Consider the following 22,973-nt stretch of genomic DNA (forward strand, 5'->3'; position numbering starts at 1 on the left):
TATTTGATGTGAATTGGTTAATTGTAGAGGAATTGACCAACTCCTTTGACTATTTTGATTTACAACACAGCCAACCTGACTGCCAAAAATGGATTTCAAAAATGCTTTTAGGCCAAAGCATAGCTCTAAACGACTGTACAACAATGTCTCAGACATCAGGCAGTGTGTTTGTTACCATTACATGTAATAGCTTTACATGTATAGGCATTAAATGCTTCGGATGTTTTTTTCACCATCACTACTGCAGTGTTGTGCGTGAACGAGTTCAAAAGAACGCGTTCATTGAACTCGCTCATTTTTTCCTGAACGTTGAACTGAACACAACACATTTTTTAATAAAGAACTTGAACGTGAATTAGTTCACATTATGTGTCATGAACGGCAGACATCACTGTAAATGAACGTTGGAATTAGTTTTCCACTGAAAACTGAGTGACATCTGTTTTCTCTTTTGAAACGCAACGAGAGAAAGTTCCTCCCTCCTGTCTTCTCGCTGCTGCCGCTTAAATCATGAATCACCACTCACGAGAGAGAGAGAGAGAGAGAGAGAGAGAGAGAGAGAGCTGCAATTAAAAAAAAGGCTAGTGGAAGTGATGGCACGGAGACAGACACCGATTCTCCTTATGAACGTTTAAAACAATTTTACACTCTTGCAAACCAAGACCCCGTAAGACATTTCCACCTGCGCAGCAAAAACAAGTGAGGACATCAACAACGTCTTTCTCGAATTTGAAACGGCACATTGAGTTAAAACATCCATCCAGTGTGAATGCATATATGTACGCCCTCGAGGGTCATAAGGGAGGAAAGGGATAAAAGACCCCCTGCCAACCCCAAACGCAAATGGCACTGCCAGCAGCCTGTAGATCATGTCCCCAGCACTGAATTGAAAAGGTCACCAAATACTGTATGAAAGTTGAAGTTACCTACCTAAAGTTGCATAAAGTTCCATCTTGCACAAAGTTACATCTTAAAAATCACTGTATCAACCATAAAGATACAGCAGTTTCCTTAAAAATAAAGTTTTTTGTGCCTTTGAGTTTTGCCTTCATTACCTTCATTCAAGAGTTTTGCTCATTTCATACACACACATATGTATATACAATGTCATATATATCAAATAATATATACATATTTCATATTATATATAGTTTTTTTAATAAAATGCTGGTAGATTTCATTGCACTAAGTATAGAACTGGTCTACCTTGTCTGTACTGCTGCAAGTTTCATCACCTGGTAAGAAACCCACAATTGCAGTGTCATGAGCAAATGTCTACAATGAGCAGTTTCAAAGAACGTACAGTGATTTCTAGCTTGTAGTGTGAAAAAAAGTATTTATTTGAATATCTCACGAAAAAAGTCAAATGAACTGAACTTTGAACTAGTTCAGAATTAAAATTGTGAACATTGAACGTGAACTGTTCACTTCGAGCGGGACTTTAGACCCTAGCTCCTCTGCCAAAGGCCTGACTGCTGAATTTACAGTCAATGAGTCACTGTCACCTAGGAGCTCACACATGCATGTGTGACTGTGAAAAGACCTTGTCTTGTAGGCCAGTAACTCTCATAATCATTATTAAACGTATTATTTAAAATTCCACCAGCTTTTAAATGAACTATTAAGTTGTAAAGTCAGAGAGAATTGTTCATTATGAAATGATGCATTGTGAAGAAACATGACAGTGATTTCTTTACAATGGTGGAGAGGAACTAGGGGTGCAATGTCTACACCACAAATATAGCCATTTTATTTGTTAACCAAAAAGACCAGTGAATGTCCTGAGATTTTCATCGGCCGAGTGGGTTCTGTTTCTGCTTGTTCCGCAGTCTGTTTCTGGCGTTGTGGATGGCGCCCGAGTTCCTCATCCTGTGGCTGCACCCTGAGGCATGCCTGTTTCCGTGGCCACTACCTGTGGCATGCCCGCCCCTCCGGACCCGCCTGCCTTTGAGGACGTCGCAACCCCTTTGTTCACACCCGTCCCGTCACTTGTCTGTGTCTGTTGCTCCCCATGGCCTCCTGTTCCGCCTGTGTCTGCTTCCCTGTCCCTGTTTTTTCTGTTCCTTCGTCCTTTTATTGAACATTAAGGATCCACAAACAAAAAAACAAGCATTAATCTAAGTTGTCTTGACAACTACAATAACTAAATCAACTAAAGTGCATACAAAATTCAGTCCCTTTTTGTACAGTTCTGGGCCAAGGAGGAGTCATTTCCTGACTCCTTACTCACCCCTCCCAATTGCCTCATATCACCCGAGTTGACTGCCATTTATCGGTCACATGCCATTCTGAATTAAATACCATTATGTTTGAATAAACATACGATATAAACATTTTTAATTCGTTGTTTCTTTCAGCTGTCCTTGACCTGTCCTAAAAATACTGCGTCATTCTCTTTGGCTGATTTCCAAATACTTCACACACATTTCTCCAGTATTTCCAGAAAGTGAGTAAAATGAATTTGTAAAAAGGCCTATATCAGCCGTACTGATTGCATTCAGAATCTTCTAGAAAATATCCACATTGACAGTCCCCGTCTTCGAGACGTCTAGTTTCACCAGCTCCTTACTAACATGTGATCCAACTCACGACTCTAGATGGGTCAGAGTAAGCCAACCTCTTCCGTGCAGGAATTCGCATGAGGAACACTGCTTCCCTGTGCTCACATCTCAGGAATCAGGACGAGGAGCATTGCATCCCGCTGTCCACCTTTCAGGAAGCATTTATCCCAGGTTGGAAAAGCCACAGAACACCATTTTATTTTATTTTTTATTTTATTATCAACTTTAATCTCTGGGGTTGTCTCAAACAAATTGTGTATGCTGAGAAAATCCGCAACAAATAGGACCTCCAGCAGCGCATTGTTTTATTTTATTTTATAAAATAAAATAAAACAGTGTCCTGTGACTTTTAACTCACTCTGTATTTAAATTCATATAGAAGAACAAAAAAAAGTATTTAGGAAGGCTGGAGGGACTGACTTTTTGCTTCAAAGTGATTTTGAGATATCTAAAATTCCTGTGAAGCTGTCTGACACAAACAAGCTTATATTTCAGCAATGTTCCCACAATTTAACTACACAATTCTTTATTGTGCAACAACAGTGTTATTACCGTTAATGAAAAACAGAAATTTTTGCAGCTGATTGATATGACAGTGGAGTAACATTTGTTTGTGATCTATTGAATTCAGATGGTCCACTTTAATAGGAAGATTTTAAGTATAAAATGACTATTTTAAGAAAAGGGTATACATTTTCTGTGCCTGTACCTTCTTTGTCTTCTATAAAAGTTGATGTTCATTTCTTGGATAACACTGTGACAAAAGAAGAGTTTGTTTGGTTTTCAAAGATAAAGTTTTGGGGAACTGCTTTGTATGGGATGATACAGTGGTTCCTTTAAGGCAGAAGTCCTTTTCCTTTTTTATATAACTTTATTTATATATGTCCTATTGTTCCAAAACATAGGGAACCCCATTTTAAAACAATATCACCGATTTACCCTGTTTTGTTCCATAGAGGCTGAAAGTAATGACCATCTGTTTTTTAAATGCTCATATGCTCACTTGGTCACAATCAGGGTGCGCAGCCCTGCATCCCACTGTCCATTCCTTAGGAATTATCACAAGGAACACTGCATCCCACTGTCCACTCCTCAGGAATCAGAGTGCAGAGCCCTGCATCCCACTGTCACTCCTCAGGAATTCTCACAAGGAACACTGCATCCCACTGTCACTCCTCAGGAATTATCACAAGGAACACTGCATCCCACTGTCCACTCCTCAGGAATTATCACAAGGAACACTGCATTCCACTGTCCTCTCCTCAGGAATTATCACAAGGAGCACTGCATCCCACTGTCCACTCCTCAGGAATCAGAGTGCAGAGCCCTGCATCCCACTGTCACTCCTCACGAATCAGAGTGCAGAGCCCTGCATCCCACTGTCACTCCTCAGGAATTCTCACAAGGAACACTGCATCCCACTGTCACTCCTCAGGAATTATCACAAGGAACACTGCATCCCACTGTCCACTCCTCAGGAATTATCACAAGGAACACTGCATTCCACTGTCCTCTCCTCAGGAATTATCACAAGGAGCACTGCATCCCACTGTCCACTCCTCAGGAATGGACAACTTGGAAACTGATATATCAGATCTCGTGACTATGTCGGATAAATCTTAGATTCTTACTTGTGAGTGGAATGGCTGTATTCCTTCCTTCACTGCACTCTTACATGCTAATTTTACTACTTCATCAAGTCACGGCAAAATCTGGGAAAACGAGCATAAACGTTATAAAGTACACATCTATCCATCCATCCATTTTCTAAGCCGCTTCTCCGTCTGGGTCGCGGAGCACGCATCTATATCTCGGCCATTTTTAACTTATCGTACTTTGCTGTTTTGTTGTTTTAATCTGTCGTTTCCAGCGGGCTTTGCTGACCGCGGTCAGGTTGGTGAGCTGTATGTTCGCGATTCTCAACACATTTCCAGCGCAGCATCAAGCAGATCCTCACCTACACATATAAGGGACCCTCGTCAAAGGGCGTCTCCTTATGTACAAGTCTTGTATAGCGTCCATACTGTAGGATCAGCTGAAACCCAAGCAATCAAGACCTTCCTGTGATTGTTACAGGATTTTTGTGTTGATTTATGATTAATATTTTTTATTTATTTACTTTTTTATATTTTTTATGTTGACTAAAATTAAACACTAAAGTGAATTCAAATTCTGCTTGCTGTAGTTACTTAGTTACAATAATAGGGAACTATTCCGTGCATTTTGGTTTGACAAATCAGGGCCTTTCAGAAAAGAAACTAAAATGTCAGATTTTATTTAGATTTTACTTGCTGTAGTAAACTGTATTGACAAAAAGCGTTTTATCGCATTTGGTTTTACAGTTTTGGTGCCTACAGTAAAGAAGCTTTTACTTGTTTTTGTATGTGTATAAAATATTATTCATAAATCACCACAATACTTAGTGCAAATTCTGCACCTGTAATAAGTCACAATTACAAGAAGGTCTTGATTGCTCGAGTTTCAGCTGGACCTGTTCAGGTGTTGACGATCAGAACAAGACTTGCATATAAGGACACGCAGTTTGACGACGGTGCCTTACTCATGGACGCGCAGATCCGCTTAATGCATCATTCGGCTCGGGGAAATGTGGTGAGAATTTCTTACAAAACGCAACTAGAGTAACAAGAACTAGTGCAGTCCTGAGCCCGTGGTCTGTTGAGAAGCAACACGCCGTGTTTTATCTCGTCATATGTCCTCTCTAAGCGCAGATGACATAGTGGAGCGAGTGCCGAGTCTCTGCTGTAAAGCCGAGACCTCACTGCTGGTCTTTGTGTTGAGACATCTTTTCCAGCACTGCTGCCTGAACCTCGTCCTCTGTCTAACTCTGTCTGTCCCCTGTCTTGTTTTGTATTTTCTCCATGAGCCGCATAAAAAACCTCGAAATATCTAGAAAAACTCGAGACGTCATATCCGGTGGAATATTCCAGCGAATAGTGGCTTTAAAAAGAGTCGCGCTGAAACGGCGCGTCCCGTTTTCTCCGGCAGGTGATGAGAGGCATATTTTGTGTCATCATCGTGCAGTAAAAGGCGTTTTCTCAACGTTGTGAACAGGAACTTTAAATAATTATTTAGTTTGGTCGAAGACGTTTAGCCCTCCTCAGGTCTTCTGTTCAGCCCCCTGTTCGAATCGCATCCCTGCCTGTAACGTTGCCTGCAGGTAAGTTTCATCAGGAGTTGTTAACTAGCTCCTCTCACCCGGGCTAAACGGAGGCAGCTCTGCCTTGGAGAGAGTTTAGATGTGGAAATAGTCTGTGAGCTAAATTACACCGTTAATGACGCATTTCGGTATCGAGACGCTTTTTTTGGCCGAATTTGCCTCAGAAATGTAGCTAAAATTTAAAGAAATGTCTAGATATCTGGCCTTACATTTCAAAACATTTCTTTTTCGGGGGACATAAAGTGTGTCAGAGTTTTAAGATGTCGAGTGGCCGCTAGCCTCTTTGCTAGCCGTCTCTGGTGGGCCTGCTGAGGAGAAAAAACGGACCGAGCGCAGAGGAACCTCACGAGAACAAAAGTAAAAAATAAAAAAAGGCTAAAAATCTGTCACATATCTCTCATTTAACAACCATACGTTGTAGTGAAGTTCTCGAAATGTCTTTTTTATCATGTTCGCCACATTTAGGCACTTAATTCTAATTTTCCGTTCCACCTTAAAGCAGCCTCATTCCTGTGGCTGAGCAGGAGACAGAATGGCCCTGCGGGACCGTTTAAGGTGGACCGGGAAAATTCGGATAAGAAGGTGGCCAATAAGAAGCTTCACTTTAAGTGAAGGGCTGTGGTGTCTTCGTCGAAGTGTTGAGATGTGGTAATGATGTTCTTTAATTTATCACTTTATAACGTCTGAAGGTTTCCAGGGCTCGCTGCGCAGGGAGGTAACCGACATTCAATAACACTGGACGCTCGCGTCCGAGTCCGTTAGCTGGCGTTATGTAATCCAGCGCACCCTCAGAGCTTCAGGAGAAAGTGCTCTCTCCGTCGGTTTGGGCTGTTTTGCGCACTCACTGAAGCATTAATTTGGCTCTTTTTTAAGATAGTGTGAAAGCAGAGTGGTCAGTTCTGTGGAAAACTGTGAATGGCAGTTTTTCTAAGCTGCGGAGAAAGTAGCCCGAGTGCTCTGTGACAGACCCCCTCATTTAGATCTTAGATATTAAAAAAGAAAAGAAATTTAAAGGGCAGTGCAGAATGACACTGGACTTTGTCTTCACCCAAGGAACAAATAGGCCCACATGAAATGCGGTGCAGTCCAGCCAGGAGGCAGCTGTATAAGTAGGCACTGTTTGCCCACTCCTGAGGCAAAAGATGGAAGGCAGCACGAGCCAGCTGTCTGCCTCATTTTGACCAAATCTAAAGGCAGCATCGCATCCTTCTCGGCGAAGGCAATCCCATAATACTGTTCACTGGCCGAGAGTTCCAGGTACAGCTCCTTAAAGCAGCCTGTTGTTCGTACACCGTACATTCAGCAGCTGCTGCGGAATCGGGAGTCATCTTTATAGACTGAGGGTATCTGCCTTTACAGCGTATAAACAGCTGCAACATGTACAGCTCAGTGAAAGTTATGCTGGTTCTATAGAGATGCGATGCTTACTAAGGTTCCGTATCGGTTTAAATGCTGCCCAGAGAGAGAAAGCTGCCTTTAAAGGCAGTGATTTGTTAGGCAGCTGCCTCCAGAGTGGAACGCACTGTCATCTTAGAACGCTGAACTATTTAGATGCATATGGATCTTTTAAAAAATGTATAATCAAGGCCGTTATTAATGTTCTGACTGCTCACTCCATCCTGCTCTTGTTGGTTTCCAGCTGCTGTGCTGTGTGTAGAGACTCAAAGAGCCACCATGATCCTGCTAACTCCATCCTCCGGTACGGTTTACTTGCATTGCTCCATTCTCAGCATCTACACATTCTCCTCTGTTTTACTGTACCTCTGTCCGGCGTGCTGTGGTTTTGAATGTTGGGTTACTGCTGGAGAGCATTCTGTCATATCTGTTGTTTTTCCGATGTTGTCACTGACTAAGTATTGTGTCGATTAAGGAGTGACACAAACACGCGAAGCCCACTCGGACATTAACATGTGCCGAGGACAGCTCTGCCGTGGCCCACTGGAGCCACGCTTTTACAGTGTCAGTGGATATAAGGCTGTTTTAAGGCTAGGTGGGTTTTAATTAGAGACATTCAAGCAGTATAGCATTTATTAATAAATCAGGCTGCATCAGCTGTGCCATGGTCCCTCACGACACTGCCGTCAGTGTTTGCTGTGTTCAGTAGACACGTCAACAGTATTGCTAATATTTTACAGGGATGTGCCGATGGTTACATTTCATGACTGATTCAGCTTCTGATTTCTTCACAGCCAGGTGAATTTTTATTCGCCTTTTTTTTAACCCAGACCTTGCACTGGCTTTTCTGGCTCACTTTATCAAGCATAATAAATTTGCGACACAGATCAGCCAAAATAAAAGCAATAAAATGACTGATTGCATGCTTCGAGCAAAAATCCTCTGATTCTCTTGGCTGAATCTGATGGTGCATCCCTAAAGTGCACCTCCAAACACTATATCAGTAATAGCTAAAGAGGATCACACTCTATTTATAATTTATTTATTCATTAGTTTTCATTAAGCTAGCTCTTGGTCAGTAGTCATTACCAGGTAATGCCTGAGTTCAGTCACAGAGCTTGAGCCCCCACGACTCGCACTGATGAGGCAGCATTGCAGAAATTCAGGCTTTAATTCAGAGAACCTGAGCCTGTGCCCTCCATCTGTGCTGAAATCCTGAATCTAGCCAGACTTTGGTAACATGTGGGATTTTTTGTATGGAGTTGATGCGTAATTCCTGATGTTCTGTTCATGCTCATGCCCCATCTGCTCCATTTGTACTGACAATGCTGTTTTGGATGTGAATCATGAAACAGCGACAAATGGTTGTTTTTGAAGCCCTAATTCAAAACAACGGGACACCACGTCTACAAGATGACTGCACTTAGGAGACACTTCAGCGTGCTTAGAACGTATAACATGCTCTCTATAAGTAAACCTTACATGGTCAGAGCTGTGGAATGGCAGCAGGGCAGGGTTGTTTCAGGTCTGTCCCTGATTGGGACTTTTCACATCGCTCAACAAAGTCATGATACAACCTAAAGCAATACCACCACCACATTTTGCCCTGTGATCTTTTTAAATCAGTGATCTACTAAATATCTGCTTTTCTATAGGAAATTTAAACAGGTTTCAGTCATTTGGCTGCGTGTTTACTTTGCAGCAGTCACTTTTCACTCGCTGATTAAACGCAAATCATTTTTTACAGTTTCCAAATTTATACTGAATATAAACACAGCAGTGACGACATGTGAAGTCTAAAACTTGGCTGTTTTAATTACTTATGCTCAGAATAATCAGCTGAATAAACCAGCCAAGCGTGGTCTAAACAGAGGAGTTTTACCCATGTGGAGCTGATTTTCAAGGCTAATTTTTGTTCGATTTTGTTTTACTTAAGAATGACTTCAGTATTTACTAGGGCTGAACGATTTTCAGAAAATATCTAATATTTTAATTGTTTTAAAGAAAATATCCTATTCACAAATGTGACTGCAATTTAAATTGTAATCATTATCTGTAAATGAAGGTCCAGCCCAAGAACATAGCATGGATTATTCTCACAAACATGACAAATACTGGGACCTAACTCTTTTTTTTGAATACATAAACAACGATACCTGGCTAAATAATTAAAAAAATAAAGCAGAATGATTTAATTGATTTTACTAGATTTAGTAAACTATGTATTTTATCATTTTTAGTTATTACCAGAACACATTGAGAGCAACTGGGGTTTTTCTTTTTACCTGTTAAGACAATGTTGTTGATAATGTATAATTAATAATTAGCTATAATTAAAATCACAGCTCTTGCAGTTTGAAAATTGCGCTCTTTGAAATTGGATTTTGAGAAAAAGGTAAGAAAAAAGGGTTTAATCTTTCAGCCCTAGTGTTCACCAGTCCCTCAGTTTCTAAATTGATCTAAGACAACTGGTGAATCTGGGTTGGTCTGATAAAAGTAAAAGCAAATGAAAGCGTAATGCAGCTTTGTGGTGAATGATGTGCTGTTGGCTGTGTGCTTTATCTGATTGGTTGTTTTCTTTCAGATGAAGAGTCGCTTGCAATCTACTGGCTTTGGAGTCACGTCAAGTTCAGGTTGCAAAGCGCAATAGTAGGAACCTTGCATTAAACTTTTTGATGTCTGTAATAGATTTTAGGCTTTTAAGAACAAGATTTTAGATGGTCCTTTGCTTACGTTTGTGCTTAGCTTACTTTCTTCTCTGTTGACCTTTAAATCATTCACCGTTTACTGAAAAGAATATCATACTGCATGTGTCCTTGCATGCCTCCAGCCCCCCACCTCCCTGCCACAACCACTTAATAGAAATGACGGTACTGATAGCTGATAGGAAATGACGGTGTGTTTGTTTTACTCTTCACTGTTTTGAGTTGAAGGAAACTAGCAAATCTGCTGTGCTTATGGATTCTGGAATATTGTGAAAATGCTCACTAAATTCGACTGCATTTGAGGTTTAACGATAAACTGTGACCAGATGACTGCAGTCTTTCTCTGTTCTGTACTTTGTCACTGCTTATTTACTGTCAAATGAATAACACTGTGTGTGTTCTTTTAGCAAATATATCATCCAGCCAAAGGAGAAAACTTGATTCACATTGTATACCCACTCATTTGCTGCGGGACAAAGAACTCTTTGTATATCTTCATTAAAAATCTTTGCAGCGTTTCAGTGGCACAACAGCCTTCATCAAAGAACAGCGTTAGGATGCCAAGAAGAGCCTGTTGGGTTTTCACTTTTTTCCCAAGCCCCAACTTTACAATTAAGATCCACTACAGTTAATAATATTTGTGTAAGTAATTGAACCTTTAAATCTGTAGTGATAGCTTAACTGCAGTACTATGGGTCAATGACAAATAAGGGATTTCAATATGATAATTTTCGAAATGTTTACAAGCATCTGTTGATTCGGTGTGTTATTTATTAGCTTTAATAAAGGTAGATATGTATTTCTAAACAGGACAATGAATTTCACCACACTGTTATCAAAAAAAAGATTCTAAGTTATTAATGACTACTGAAAACACTATATTGCCAAATGTATTCGCTCGTCTGGCTTCACACGCGTATGAACTTGTGTGACATCCCATTCATAATCCGTAGGGTTTAATATGATGTTGACCCACCCTTTGCAGCTATAACAGCTTCATCTCTTCTGGAAAGGCTTTCCACAAGGGTTAGGAGTGTGTTTGTGGGAATTTTTGACCTTCTTCCAGAAACGCATTAGTGAGGTCAGACACTGATGTTGGATGAAAAGGCCTGGCTCACAGTCTCCGCTCTAATTCATCCCAAAGGTGTTCTATCAGGTTGAGGTCAGGACTCTGTGCAGGCCAGTCAAGTTCTTCCTCACCAAACTTGCTCATCCATGTCTTTATGGTCCTTGCTTTATGCACTGGTGCACAGTCATGTTGGAATAGGAAGGGGCCGTCCCCAAACTGTTCCCACAAAGTTGGGAGCATGAAATTGAACAAAATCTCTTGGTCTACTGAAGCATTAAGAGTTCATTTCACTGGAACTAAGGGGCCGAGCCCAACTCCTGAAAAATGACCCCACACCATAATCCCCCCCCCTCCACCAAACTTTACACTTGCAGTCAGACAAGTACTGTTCTCCTGGCAACCACCAAACCCAGACTCGTCCATCGGAATGCCGGACGGAGAAGCGTGATGTTATTCCAGAGGACACGTCTCCACTGCTCTAGAGTCCAGTGTTGACGCTTTACACCACTGCATTTGATGCTTTGCATTACGCTTGGTGATGTAAGGCTTGGCTGCAGCTGCTCTGCCATGCCAAGCCCATTCCATGAAGCTCTCTACGCTGTTCTTGAGCTAATCTGAGGGCCACATGAAGTTTGGAGGTCTGTAGCGATTGATTCTGCAGAAAGTTGGCGACCTCTGCACACTATGCACTTCAGTATCTGCTGACCCGCTCTGTCATTCTACGTGGCCTACCACTTCATGGCTGAGTTGCTTTCGTTCCCAATCGCTTCCACTTTGTTATAATAGCACTGACAGTTCACTGTGGAATATTTAGTAGTGAGGAAATTTCACGACTGGACTTGCACACGTGGCATCCTGTCACAGTACCACACTGGAATTCACTGAGCTCCTGAGAGCGACCCATTCTTTCACTAATGTCTGTAGAAGCAGTCTGAAGGCCTAGGTGCTTGGTTTTATACACCTGTGGCCATGGAGGTGATTGGAACACCTGAATTCAATGATTTGGATGGTTGAGTGAATACTTTTGGCAATGTAGTGTATTTATAATATAATTTGTCAGGCACCCATGTAAACCTTTGCCATTGAACTATAAAATATTATATTATACAAGCTTTTATTATATATTTTAAAAAAGTTTTTATAAATATAATTTTTAAAAAACTTTTTGAAAATAAGTTTTCAAGATCTGGGCTCACACCACCTGATTTAGTTTACTGAACCAGCCTAACCAGGACTGAAAAATGAAAAGGGCTACTGACCTTAGTATTGTACACTCCCAGTTTGACTTTTTGTTTTACTTTTTTTTTTATCTTTGTTCTTGGCTGTGCCCTATGTGACATTTGAAGAAATCAATATTTACAGACAAAAGTTTTTCACCCCTTAAAAGGTGAGGGCCCAAAGTTTATCAAACACTTCTATAACCTAAGAAAAGCTCAGCCAGTTTGCTCTGAAGTCCCTGTAGTTACTGAAAATGTTTAGGAGTTTAAAGGTTTCAAACATAAAATCATGCCAAACTATTTTATTTAGACTTTTATACAGCAAAATCACTATTTTGAATTTATTTTTTATTTTAGTTCATTTAATCTGCATGTATGGTCATTCCATCTGACATTTTTACACTTCGGGAAGCATGATGCCTAAAATAACCGTTATTTTTGACACACAGAAAACGTATTCACATAAAGTAGGTATTCCAAAATGATATATATATCTTATGTATTATTAAATGATTTTACAGGAAAATAATAGAGTTGGGCACAAAAAAATGCATACCATTGACCCATATACTGTGAATGAGTAGGAATGCACCACTATAAATATCTGGGCTGCTGCCAATAATTGATATTTGTCTGCTGGTAATGATGCTTATTGATTAGCACAGAGATAAAAAACATGAAATATGCCGCATCAAAGCATTTCAGGCCACAAGGCTATGAAAATAATGAAGATTGCCCATTGATGTCTGGTCTGTTTCAAAACAAGAGCTAATTCATAATTCATAAAACAATGCATGCTTAAGGCTAGCTAATGCACCTGCACTGCATTCATAAAAGTCAAACCCTAATAACCAGAGGTAAGTGGATTTTAAGAAATTATCTGCTAATATCAATACAGTACTAATATTATTGTTCATCTCTGTGAGCCAGTAAATACAACTATGGAAGTATAACTGTTTTTTGTGTTTTTGTTTTTTTTGTTTTTTTTTTTACTTGGCACAAATAAAACAGGCATTTGAAATAGGCGCCCACATCCCAACATACAATTCACATATGAAAAGTTCACGGCTTGTTTTGTTCCTTTTTTATACTATATTTTATTCTTTGTACACATACCCCTCTATGCAGGAGCCAGTCGGAATATCTCTGTGGTTGAGTGCTGTTTTTAACTAACCTGATTACAGTATTTCAATAACTAATGCACTTAGATACATTGACCATTTCAGTGCAAGTACAGTTGTGAATAAAGGTAGTTTTCCAGGTATAGCTGAAACCTAGTCTTGAACTAAATCTTACAGTTGTATGCAAAAATGTGGGTGCCCTGCTCACATTACATGTTAATTAAGTTAACACACACTCTACAGTCATGCTTTTGCAAATTTTTAATGCATAATGATTGTTTATGTGTTGAATTTAACATGTTGAGGGAAAGAAAACATAAAAAACCTGTGAAAGATTTTTTGTTTTCTATTTTTTTCCAATATGTTAAACTCTGCAAGTACATAGAAATTGTGCAGTAAAATGACATATTTTCGTTTGTCCCCTGTAGAGGATGAGTTAACTTTATTTTCACTAAGAAAATCAACGAAATGTAATTTGACTGGGGATGTTCAAACTTTTGCATATGACTGTACATCCATATTTTGGTTCTTGTAGTCTGAGACTAGGTCTAGCCGTGTGGTAAACTGACCTTTAATACCGAATGTATGTAAAGACCTTGGTATATTAAGGTTGTAACTGACAAAACTGATGTTGGCAGACTAAAACATTTATTACACTTATTAGACAGCATAACTGTGTCTTTTCAAACATGACGAACCTAAAGCCCCTCACAGAAATAGGGAACATGTGACCTTAAATTTAAGACATACAGTTTTGTCAGACTAAACCACATGATTCTAAGGTCTTGTTATAAATAAGCCTGATCATGCTTAAGGATTCTTGAAAAGCATCAAGCCTGCATTCTCTCTTTTATTCTTCTAATGACTTAATACAGCACGAGCATTCCTATCTTTGCACACTGCACTTGATTGCCGTTCTCTGATTGTTGCAAGCTTTTTGTTTATTATCCTTTGCTCTTCAAACAGCTTTTTTTCCCTTAACAACAGTATGATTTGTTCATGAAACAAACTTTTCAATTATTTAATTGTTATTTTGTTATAAGTATGGTGGCAAGATAAGTTACAGGGGCTGTATATTCTTATAAAATTGTGCTATAAGCTGTACCCTAAGTGGTATACTGTTTTTGCTATTGGCTGTAAATGGCATATTTTTGCTCTTATAACTTTCTGATTGTTGTATATATGACAATAATGTATTAGCCTATGTTTAACAGGAAAAAATGAGCAGATTTGGCAAATGTTTGTTTTTTATTCTAACTAGGATATTTATTTTTGCTGTAAAGTGAAAAAAAAAATCCTTTTTTCCAGAGTTTTCTGGTGAATATCCAAATGTAGCTGCCTTAGATTTAGACAAATAGAAATAAAATAAAAAATTTCATCAAATACATGTATGTGCGCACACACACACACACACACACACGCATGTATTAAACTGCTTATCCTCTTGGGTTGCCGGAGTGCTGGAGTCTATCCCAGCGCTCATTAGGTGGAAAGCAGGAAACACCCAGGACAGGCCGTCAGTCCATCACAGTGCAGACGCGCAGACGAATACATGTACACACACACACAGTCACACCAATTTAGCATCCCCAGTTCTTCTGACTTCATGTCTTTGGGCTGTGGAATGATACTGAAGCACCCAGAGGAAACCCATGCAGACTGTTTATGTTGTTCATAAAATATATTTAGATTTAAAAATGACCAGTGAAGTGATGATCTGAGATCAGCTTATCACCTGAACTTGCAGAATTCATTTGTGCTGTAAGCTCATCTCATACCAGGCTTTCTACAGGTAAACGCTGCCAAAATAACAGCCACTGTGTAATCGTTACCCTTTCTGCTTGGTCTCAGGCTTTTTCCAGCGCACCAACAAACTGTTTCTGAGAGAACGGGCCAATTGGGTCCAGCTCAAGGAGTTTGCCCGTAAAAATGCTGCCAATGCTCTATCTGTTGCCAACATGGTCATGGGGATGGCTTCCATTCTCAGCAGTCTAAATGGGTAAGGCCACTGGTGTTTGTACACTAATAATAAAAGTAACTTCAAGCTGTGGCAAGTGATACTTTTCTTATGTCCTTACTTCAACTTAGACAACTTCAGCTGTTTTTTACAACTTTTTACATCTGTCACAGCCAATATTCACTCTCGTTCTCACTGTATTTTCCCTGTTAAATTTTATTTACAAGAATAATGCAAAGTGGATTTGAATTTTAATTTCTAAACAAAAGACATCCAAAAGTGTTTCAGAAACAAAGAGAAAGTGATAAATGACGTATTGTAATTATATATTTACAGTCATTTAGTTATTTGCATCAAGGCTTAACTACCTCTTTTGAAATACGAGGTAATCTGGATATCAGTTTTATTATTTCATTCTCAGTGTCACTCAGCTTTCTCCGTTATTACAGAAGTGCCTACAGCTCTCCATCGTTTTGGACATAAAATGACTTCTTTTGTCTTTTTTTCTGCTTTCTGCACATTTGAAACCTGTGAATTTGTAGAGTAGTAGTGGCATGTAAGAATAATTTTCTACATTTATCTGAAACATAATCGATTCCTAACTTTTGAACGTTACTGAGTCGCAGAGAAACTGAAGTGCAGGTGATTTCGAAAACATTGTAGCACTTCATGCTGTGTTGTCACCTATAAACACTTTTCTTCCACAGCCACCATTATGCTGCATGCTGGTTAGTGCTGATTGGTTACCTGCTGGATTTGGCAGATGGAGCAGTCGCTAGGCGACTGAACGCCTGTTCTGTGTTGGGTGAGTCTGTTGGAAAGTGAACTGTCCCCTTAATTTCTGTTAGGAAGTTGTAAGAATATCAGCCTTAAGCAGTGACAGTTTCCATTCCCTCCTTTTCTCCTCTGATTCCTGACGACCTCCTCTGACTTCTGATGTATTCCACAATTTCATTCATGTTGCATGTGATTATTTCCTCTTGGATTTTGTCCAGCAACCCAGCTTCACATCTGCTAAACCCCTTTCCATGTGGAGGGAAGTCATCTTTGAAAACACATCCTTTTAGATGGTTTGAGGTTTTGTTGGAGTTGTGCTTTTTTGTTAGCGTTTTTTATTGTCTTGCTTTATCACCCTAAACAACTGAAGCAAATCCCCCCAAAAACTCTTGAGTGGGAAACTATGCAATTGTGTGTGGATGGTCACGTCCGCCCAGCTGCTTGAAATAGCTCGGCAATGCTCCCACAATGTCCCGTGCCTTGTCCTCTTCAGTTGCTTTGTGCTCTATGCTCGTTTTTTCTGTGTGACCTTATTGCTTGGTGTTGTTTTGCCCTCTTTGCCCCTCCCCTTTCTGTCAATCGAACAATCACTTTCTGATTAGTCCGTCTAATTCGGGGGGATCAGGCTCTAATTGTCTGCTTTATCCTGACGCTTTGGAATCCCTGCATATCTGACATTGCTCAAATGGTTGACCTTGGGATTGGAATTCCAGCGTGCTTGCATGAGCCTGAGCCAAAATCACCCCATGTACATAGACAAACGAAAACATGCCCCCAAACTACAGGGACGAAGAGACCCCAGTGAATTGTTTAAAGAGGATGATGGTGGTGAGCTATTTTGGGGCTGACACTGAAATTTATGGCAACGTTTCACTCTGTGCTCCCAGCCCCTAAGCCCACAATGGAAAGGTTATCTTAGGCCGATAAAGTTCCCATAGAGAGGATTAACACTGGTAGCTGTCATAAGCTCTTGCTGAAGCACCTGTTTTTACTACTTGACATAGGAATGAAAATAGTCATCTTACCTCAGGCATGATGAATTTGTGAGTAAAGGGAATTGCAGTGCAGTTAAACTATGGCTTCATTTTTCTCATCTTGTTTTTTAGGTGCCAAACTGGATGATTTTGCTGATTTCACAACTTTTGGAATTGCAACTTCTCTGCTACTAAGGACTCCTAGTTTCCTGGATAACCTCCTCTGCATATGCTATGTGCTTTCTGTGTTAGTCCGCCTCGTCTTCTTCTCGACCGGTGAGGAACCTGGCGTCTCTTGCCATTAATTGACAGAGAAATGTGCTCCCCCATTTGCGCTTATCAAATATTTTTTCAAATAATGCATTAATAAAAAAGGATAAAAGAAATGACACCAGTCAGATACTGTGTATCAGTGTTGGGCCAATATCAGCAAAATGCTGACTCAAAATTTAAAGGAATAAATGTTTAAAAGCAAAGTATTGGACTGATACAAAGAACACGGGGTATTGTGCCATCTAATCAACAATAACAATAGTAATAGTAGTTGTTATAATAATGATAATAATAATATGGAAAATGTCAGTTCAAACAGGTTACATCCGAAAGACCAGAATAGAAAGAGAACAATATTTCTGGAACAGGAAGAAAAAGAATCTGAATCTGAACAAAACAAAAAAGTTAAAAGCAATATTGAACCAATATTTTTTCAAATTCCTTATGGGGCTGCATGGTATAGTGATGAGCCTTAATATTAGAACCACCTCCTTGTTTTTACACTAATTGCCCATTTTATTACCATTTTATTACCTAATTACCATATTGGTGCTCTTTGTAATTCTACAATTACTTTCTCTGTGTGTTTTGTTAGCCCTATTTTACCCTGTTCCTTAATGGTCAGGACCCCCACAGGACCACTACAGAGCAGGTATTTGGTGGTGGATCATTCTCAGCTCTGCAGTGACACTGATGTGGTGGTGGCACTAATGCACAGTTAGTGTGTGTTGCGCTGGTTACAAGTGGATCAGACACGGCAGTGCTGCTGGAGTCTTCAAACACCTTTTTCACTGCTGGACCTTAAGTAGTATATAGAATAGTTCACCAACCAAAGATATCCAGCCAACAGCTAAAAAAACAATATAATGATAATGAAAGATAATAAAGGCCCTTTCAAATGGAAAGGATGCCAATAGCGAGTGATGGGATTTGAAGGCTGGCATAATTCCTCATGCTGGTGCATATCCGGAATCTGACAGCATTCTGAACAAAGTGAGATTACATAGTTGGTAGAAGTTTCTCTGTCGGCATGGGGAGAGAACATCATGAACCCTTTAAGTTATTTTACAGGTAATAGTGTTGTTAATAAGATTTGTTATTTAAAAACTGATACATCCATAGGTTAATGCTATCTGTGCATTAGACATGGAACTAAAGTAGATCTGTCAGCCAACCATCAATTAATAAGGACAGATATGGTTGTGGGACAGAAGTATATACAGATCAAATAAAAAAGGCCCAATATGAAGCAAGATCTTGGAAAGCTAAGAGCCCAATGCATCGTAGTATTCCTGATTTCAAAACTGAACCAGAGAGGCTAACCCAGTTTTTCAGTCAGTCAGTAGACCATCCTAGTTAACTGTATCAGAGGCAAGATAGACAGGTTACCTGAGTCTCTTTTAACCTTAAAAAGTGGTTACAGTGGCATATTATGTTTCATTAAGGTTGTATTGAGATCATCCTCTGTGTGTATGTTCAGAAGCGTGATCAGAGCAGTTGTATTTGGGTAATGAATATTATAATAATTTGGATCCATTTTCCACTAAGATGTCCTCCACTTACCCACCTAGGTAGTAAAGCGTAGGTAGTTAAAAAATGTGAATTCAAAGTTGTTTTTTTTTAAATTAACATGATCCTTGTTCTGTCCTGCTCAGGTATTCCTTTCATGTACCGTGGCTTGCCATGCATCTATTCCTCTGCCATTCTCTCCTGCACATCTCTCCTTACTGGGGGTAATATGGCTGTGCTTCGCGTCACTGCTGTGGCCATGATCCTTTTCATGGTGAGCCAGAGCTTCTATCCTCATGACAGGGTGCTGGAATCCCAGGCCTGGAAGAAAGTGGTATATGTTGGAGGTACAGAAATATTTTTTTTGCTTTTTTTTTTTAGGAAATGAAAGAAATTTAAATATGCATTATTTTTGTAAATAAATGCTCATTGTGAAATTGAAGTCCGGCATCAGGTTCCAAAAAGTTGAGGCACAGGCCCTTTAAAACTAGGAACTTTGCAAAATGTTCAGAAACTTAAACCGATTACACAATCATGCTTGGGTGTAAAAGGAACATTCAGGAAAGGATTTATGAGAGGATTTATGAGAAAGGATAGGTTACCTATCCCTGCACTTTGCCTAAGTGAAAAGTCCAATAGTTAAAGAACAACATTTCTCAACGTGTAATTGCGAAGACTTCAGAGACATCACACTTTACAGCGCACAATACCATCAAAAGGTTCATGGAATCCCATTAAATCTGGTGAATAAAGGGCAATATCTAAATCCAGTTGACCTTGGATTCCTCAAATGGCACTGAACTAAAAACCGAATTGCTTCTTTGGATAGACATTACCATGGGAACTGGAATCTTTTGACAAATCGTGGTCAGTAAACACCATTTGTCACTGCATAGACATGAGAGGACTGCACTGTGAACAACAGAAGCCATATGTCAACAGTGGCCTGGAAGGGCATAGACATCTGGACCCAAGCTCATTTGAAAAGGACTGATGCACTTTTCGAAATATGTATTGTGGTCAACTTTTTAGATTTTTTGTGTAAATAATGAATGTTGTGTTCTCCTGGCCAAAAAAGAAAAGGAGCATTCAGATTGTTACCAGTGCAAAGTTCAAAAGCCAGTGTGTTAATGTCCATGGCATGGGTAACTGGCACATATGTGGAGGCAACATATATCATATATAATACATAACTATAACATTTAAGTACAGTTAAGAACGACATATGCTGCCTTAGATGACGTCTTTTTCAGGGATCTGTTATGCGGATTTCAATTTAGTACACATCAAAGAGAATTTACTGGATACTGCTTTTCATTCCTTTTAGGTATTTCACAAACTGTTCCATCGTTTTTGGTACTAGGTTTTGTACATTTATATTGTATTTCAATGAATGCTCTGTGAAAATGGTCAGCGATGCACTGATATATTGCTTTTTTTTCCCTCTTTCCAGGTGTTGTAATGGTCTTCTGCTCCTCATTCCCACCTGCTTGTGTGTACTACTTGCTATGGTCAGTTTCGTACATTTTGTTCCCAACGGCCCTGTGGAGCTGCAAAGTGTAATAACATCCGCGATCTGGCCCAAACTCTGACACTCCAGGTTTGAAGAAGGCCTGTATGGCCCCATTGGAATCTTCTGCTGCTTGTTGTCATGGAGGATCAAACCATTGCTCAATCTAAGAAACTCTGGACATTGTATGCTTTTTTTTTTTTTATTGTTTTAGTTTTGAGGTGATAAATTCCAGGTCATGATGATGAAATCTACCTGATCTCGAGAGCAAAATAGCCTTTTTGCAGGCTGCCTCAGAAGCGCTTTTGTATTCGAGGGATCCAAGGACCAGTGACTTTGGATGTTGTGTTCACAGAGGATGACACAGAAGTATTCCGTTGTCTCTGATGCGTGTGGTGATCTTGAAACAGTTGCAGTGTACCGAATCACAGAAACGGATTCCGTCAAAACGTCAGACGATGTCAGCTTTGCTGTGAATAATACTTTTTTGGTGGATTTGTTTTAGGAGTATTTTTTTCTGGTTACTGTTGGAAAACAGATGAGACTGACTACTGATTAGAACAAATATTTCATGTACAGTCATGTGAAAAAATTAGGACACTCCATCAAATATTCACTTAATTCAGTCTAATGTCTCTGGAAAAGAAAGTGAGTTAATTGCAGGTAAATAACAAAAATGAACCTTGTTTTACTCATTAAACACAAAATATTAACAAAATGCGTTTTCTAACTGAGGAAAAAGTTAGGAGACCCTACCCTTTATAGCTATTGTTCCCCACTTTGGCTGAAATAACTTCAGTGAGATGCTTCTTGTATCCATCTACCAGTGACATCAGTCTGAGGAATGTTTGCCCCACTCCTCAATGCAAAATTCTTTCAGTTGTGAGATGTTTGATGGATGTCTTGCTTGAACAGCCTATTTCAAGTCACCCCATAGCATCTCAATGGGATTATCACCTCGGCTTTGACTTGGCCATTCCAGGACCCTGTTTCTTAGTTTTCAGCCAGTCCTTGGTGGATTTACTGGTAGGTTTTGGGTCATTGTCATGTTACAGGGTCCAGTTCCGCTTCAGCTTTAATTTTTTACAGATGGTCTCACATGTTCCTCAAGCACCCTCTGATACACAGTAGGATTCATGGTAGATTCCATAATGGTGAGCTGGCCAGGTCCTGCTGCAGCAAAGCATCCCTAAACCATGATACTTCCACCTCCATGCTTTGCAGTTGATATGAGGTTCTCTTCCTGGAATGCTGCATTTGGTTTAAGCCAAACATGCCTTCTGTTATGGTGTCCAAATAATTCAATACACTCATTTGTCCAAAGAACAATATTCCAGAGGTTCTGCTCTTTGTCTACGTTCTATCTGGCAAACTTCAGTCTGGCCTTCATATTCCTCCTTGCACAGCTCCCATGAAAGTTTTAGGGTTTTTTGAGACTTCTTTTAGCATCTTGCACCCTGCTCTTGGGGTGAACATGTTAGGGCGGCCAGACCTGGGCATGTTGTCAGTTGTTTTGAATGTCGTTCGCTTGTAGACTATTTTCCGGACAGTGGATTGGCTGATTTCAAATTCTTTTGTGATCTTTTTAAATCCCTTACTAGACACATAAGCTGCTACAATCTTCTTTGTTTTGGCCTCAGAAAGCTCTTTCAATCTCACCGTGGAGTTCACTCTCACTTCAACAGTCAGGAGCACACCAAGCTAAATGAGGTTTAAATAAGGCAAGCCTCCTTCAAAATGCTGAGTAATGATGTTTTAATCATTTTAAGTAGGAATATGTGAAATGTGGGGGTGTCCTAATTTATTCCTCACTAGAAATTGCATTTTTTTAAATTACACTTTACAGAAAGTTTTTAAAAGTCTTTTTTTCAGTTCATTTAGTTATGTTACTTGTATCTCTCAATATTGTTTAAATGCATATTTTATTTCCACATGTCCAAATATGTTAAAAACACACAGGCTTTTATAGGGTGTCTTATTTTTTTACATGACTGTATATATTTACAGTAATTGGCGTGTCTGTATTGGTAGGATAGGTATTTGATGTAAAGGGAAACACTTTACATACCATTAGCATTTAAAATATCAGTACATTAATGAGGTATTTTTTAGAGGGGACTGGCATTTAATTCAGGTTGGCTTTACTGTCAGTCATCTGTTTAGTGACACGTCGACCACACTACATAGTAAAAGCCACTACAGTATCATACAGGTAAAGGCCTCAGAGAGTTAGCTCACCTAGTATCTGGATTAAGTGTGATTTTGGCTAATTCTGCAGTCGCCCCCTCCAGACTTATGGCAGAGGACCGTTTCAGGCAGCAGTTGTTTTGAGAGACGATTTTAGGATCCTGCCAAAGTGTTTTGCTGGTCTAGCTGTGCAACTGTTTAAGGGATTTTTCTTCATGCTCGGTCCAGGGAAATCATCTTCCATAAATAGCCTAAATGTACTGTTTACAGGTTAATGGAAGGTAACACAAATCTGTAACACAACAGGCATGATTTTGTGTTAAGTTGCACCACTTGTGTTGAACTTTGATTAAAAACGGAGTGGCGTACAAGTCACATTTTTCACTTTTGATTTAGATGTGCTCAGTAGTCTGTTCCATCTTTAATGAACTGACAACTGTGAACACGTTAAAAAAGCTGCTGAAGTCAGTGTTAAGGCAGCTCTGGTGCTGTGTTATCTGCTGAAGACAGTTTCTTAAATGTTTATTTTAGAAGGAAGCT

The 22,973-nt window shown here is 39.6% G+C and overlaps 1 protein-coding gene across 7 annotated transcripts; it reads left to right on the top strand.

The window, feature by feature from the left end:
* The first annotated feature begins 5,115 nt into the window (after nt 1–5,115).
* Nucleotides 5,116–22,804, top strand: tmem269 (transmembrane protein 269). Of its 7 annotated transcripts, none has more exons than XM_037541024.1 (9): nt 5,116–5,171; nt 7,379–7,438; nt 9,719–9,783; nt 10,354–10,481; nt 15,098–15,245; nt 15,911–16,008; nt 17,087–17,230; nt 18,883–19,083; nt 20,190–22,804. In XM_037541024.1, the coding sequence occupies exons 5-9, from the start codon at nt 15,205–15,207 to the stop codon at nt 20,297–20,299; spliced, it is 594 nt and encodes a 197-aa protein (XP_037396921.1). In that variant the 5' UTR covers nt 5,116–5,171; nt 7,379–7,438; nt 9,719–9,783; nt 10,354–10,481; nt 15,098–15,204; the 3' UTR covers nt 20,300–22,804. The 7 variants fall into 7 exon arrangements, with proteins under 7 accessions (XP_037396921.1, XP_037396919.1, XP_017576382.1 ...); XM_037541023.1 differs by lacking the exon at nt 5,116–5,171 and adding an exon at nt 5,546–5,739; XM_037541022.1 differs by lacking the exon at nt 10,354–10,481.
* Nucleotides 22,805–22,973: the final 169 nt, after the last annotated feature.

This window comes from Pygocentrus nattereri, chromosome 9 (genome assembly GCF_015220715.1).
Source record: "Pygocentrus nattereri isolate fPygNat1 chromosome 9, fPygNat1.pri, whole genome shotgun sequence".
Taxonomy (NCBI): domain Eukaryota; kingdom Metazoa; phylum Chordata; class Actinopteri; order Characiformes; family Serrasalmidae; genus Pygocentrus; species Pygocentrus nattereri.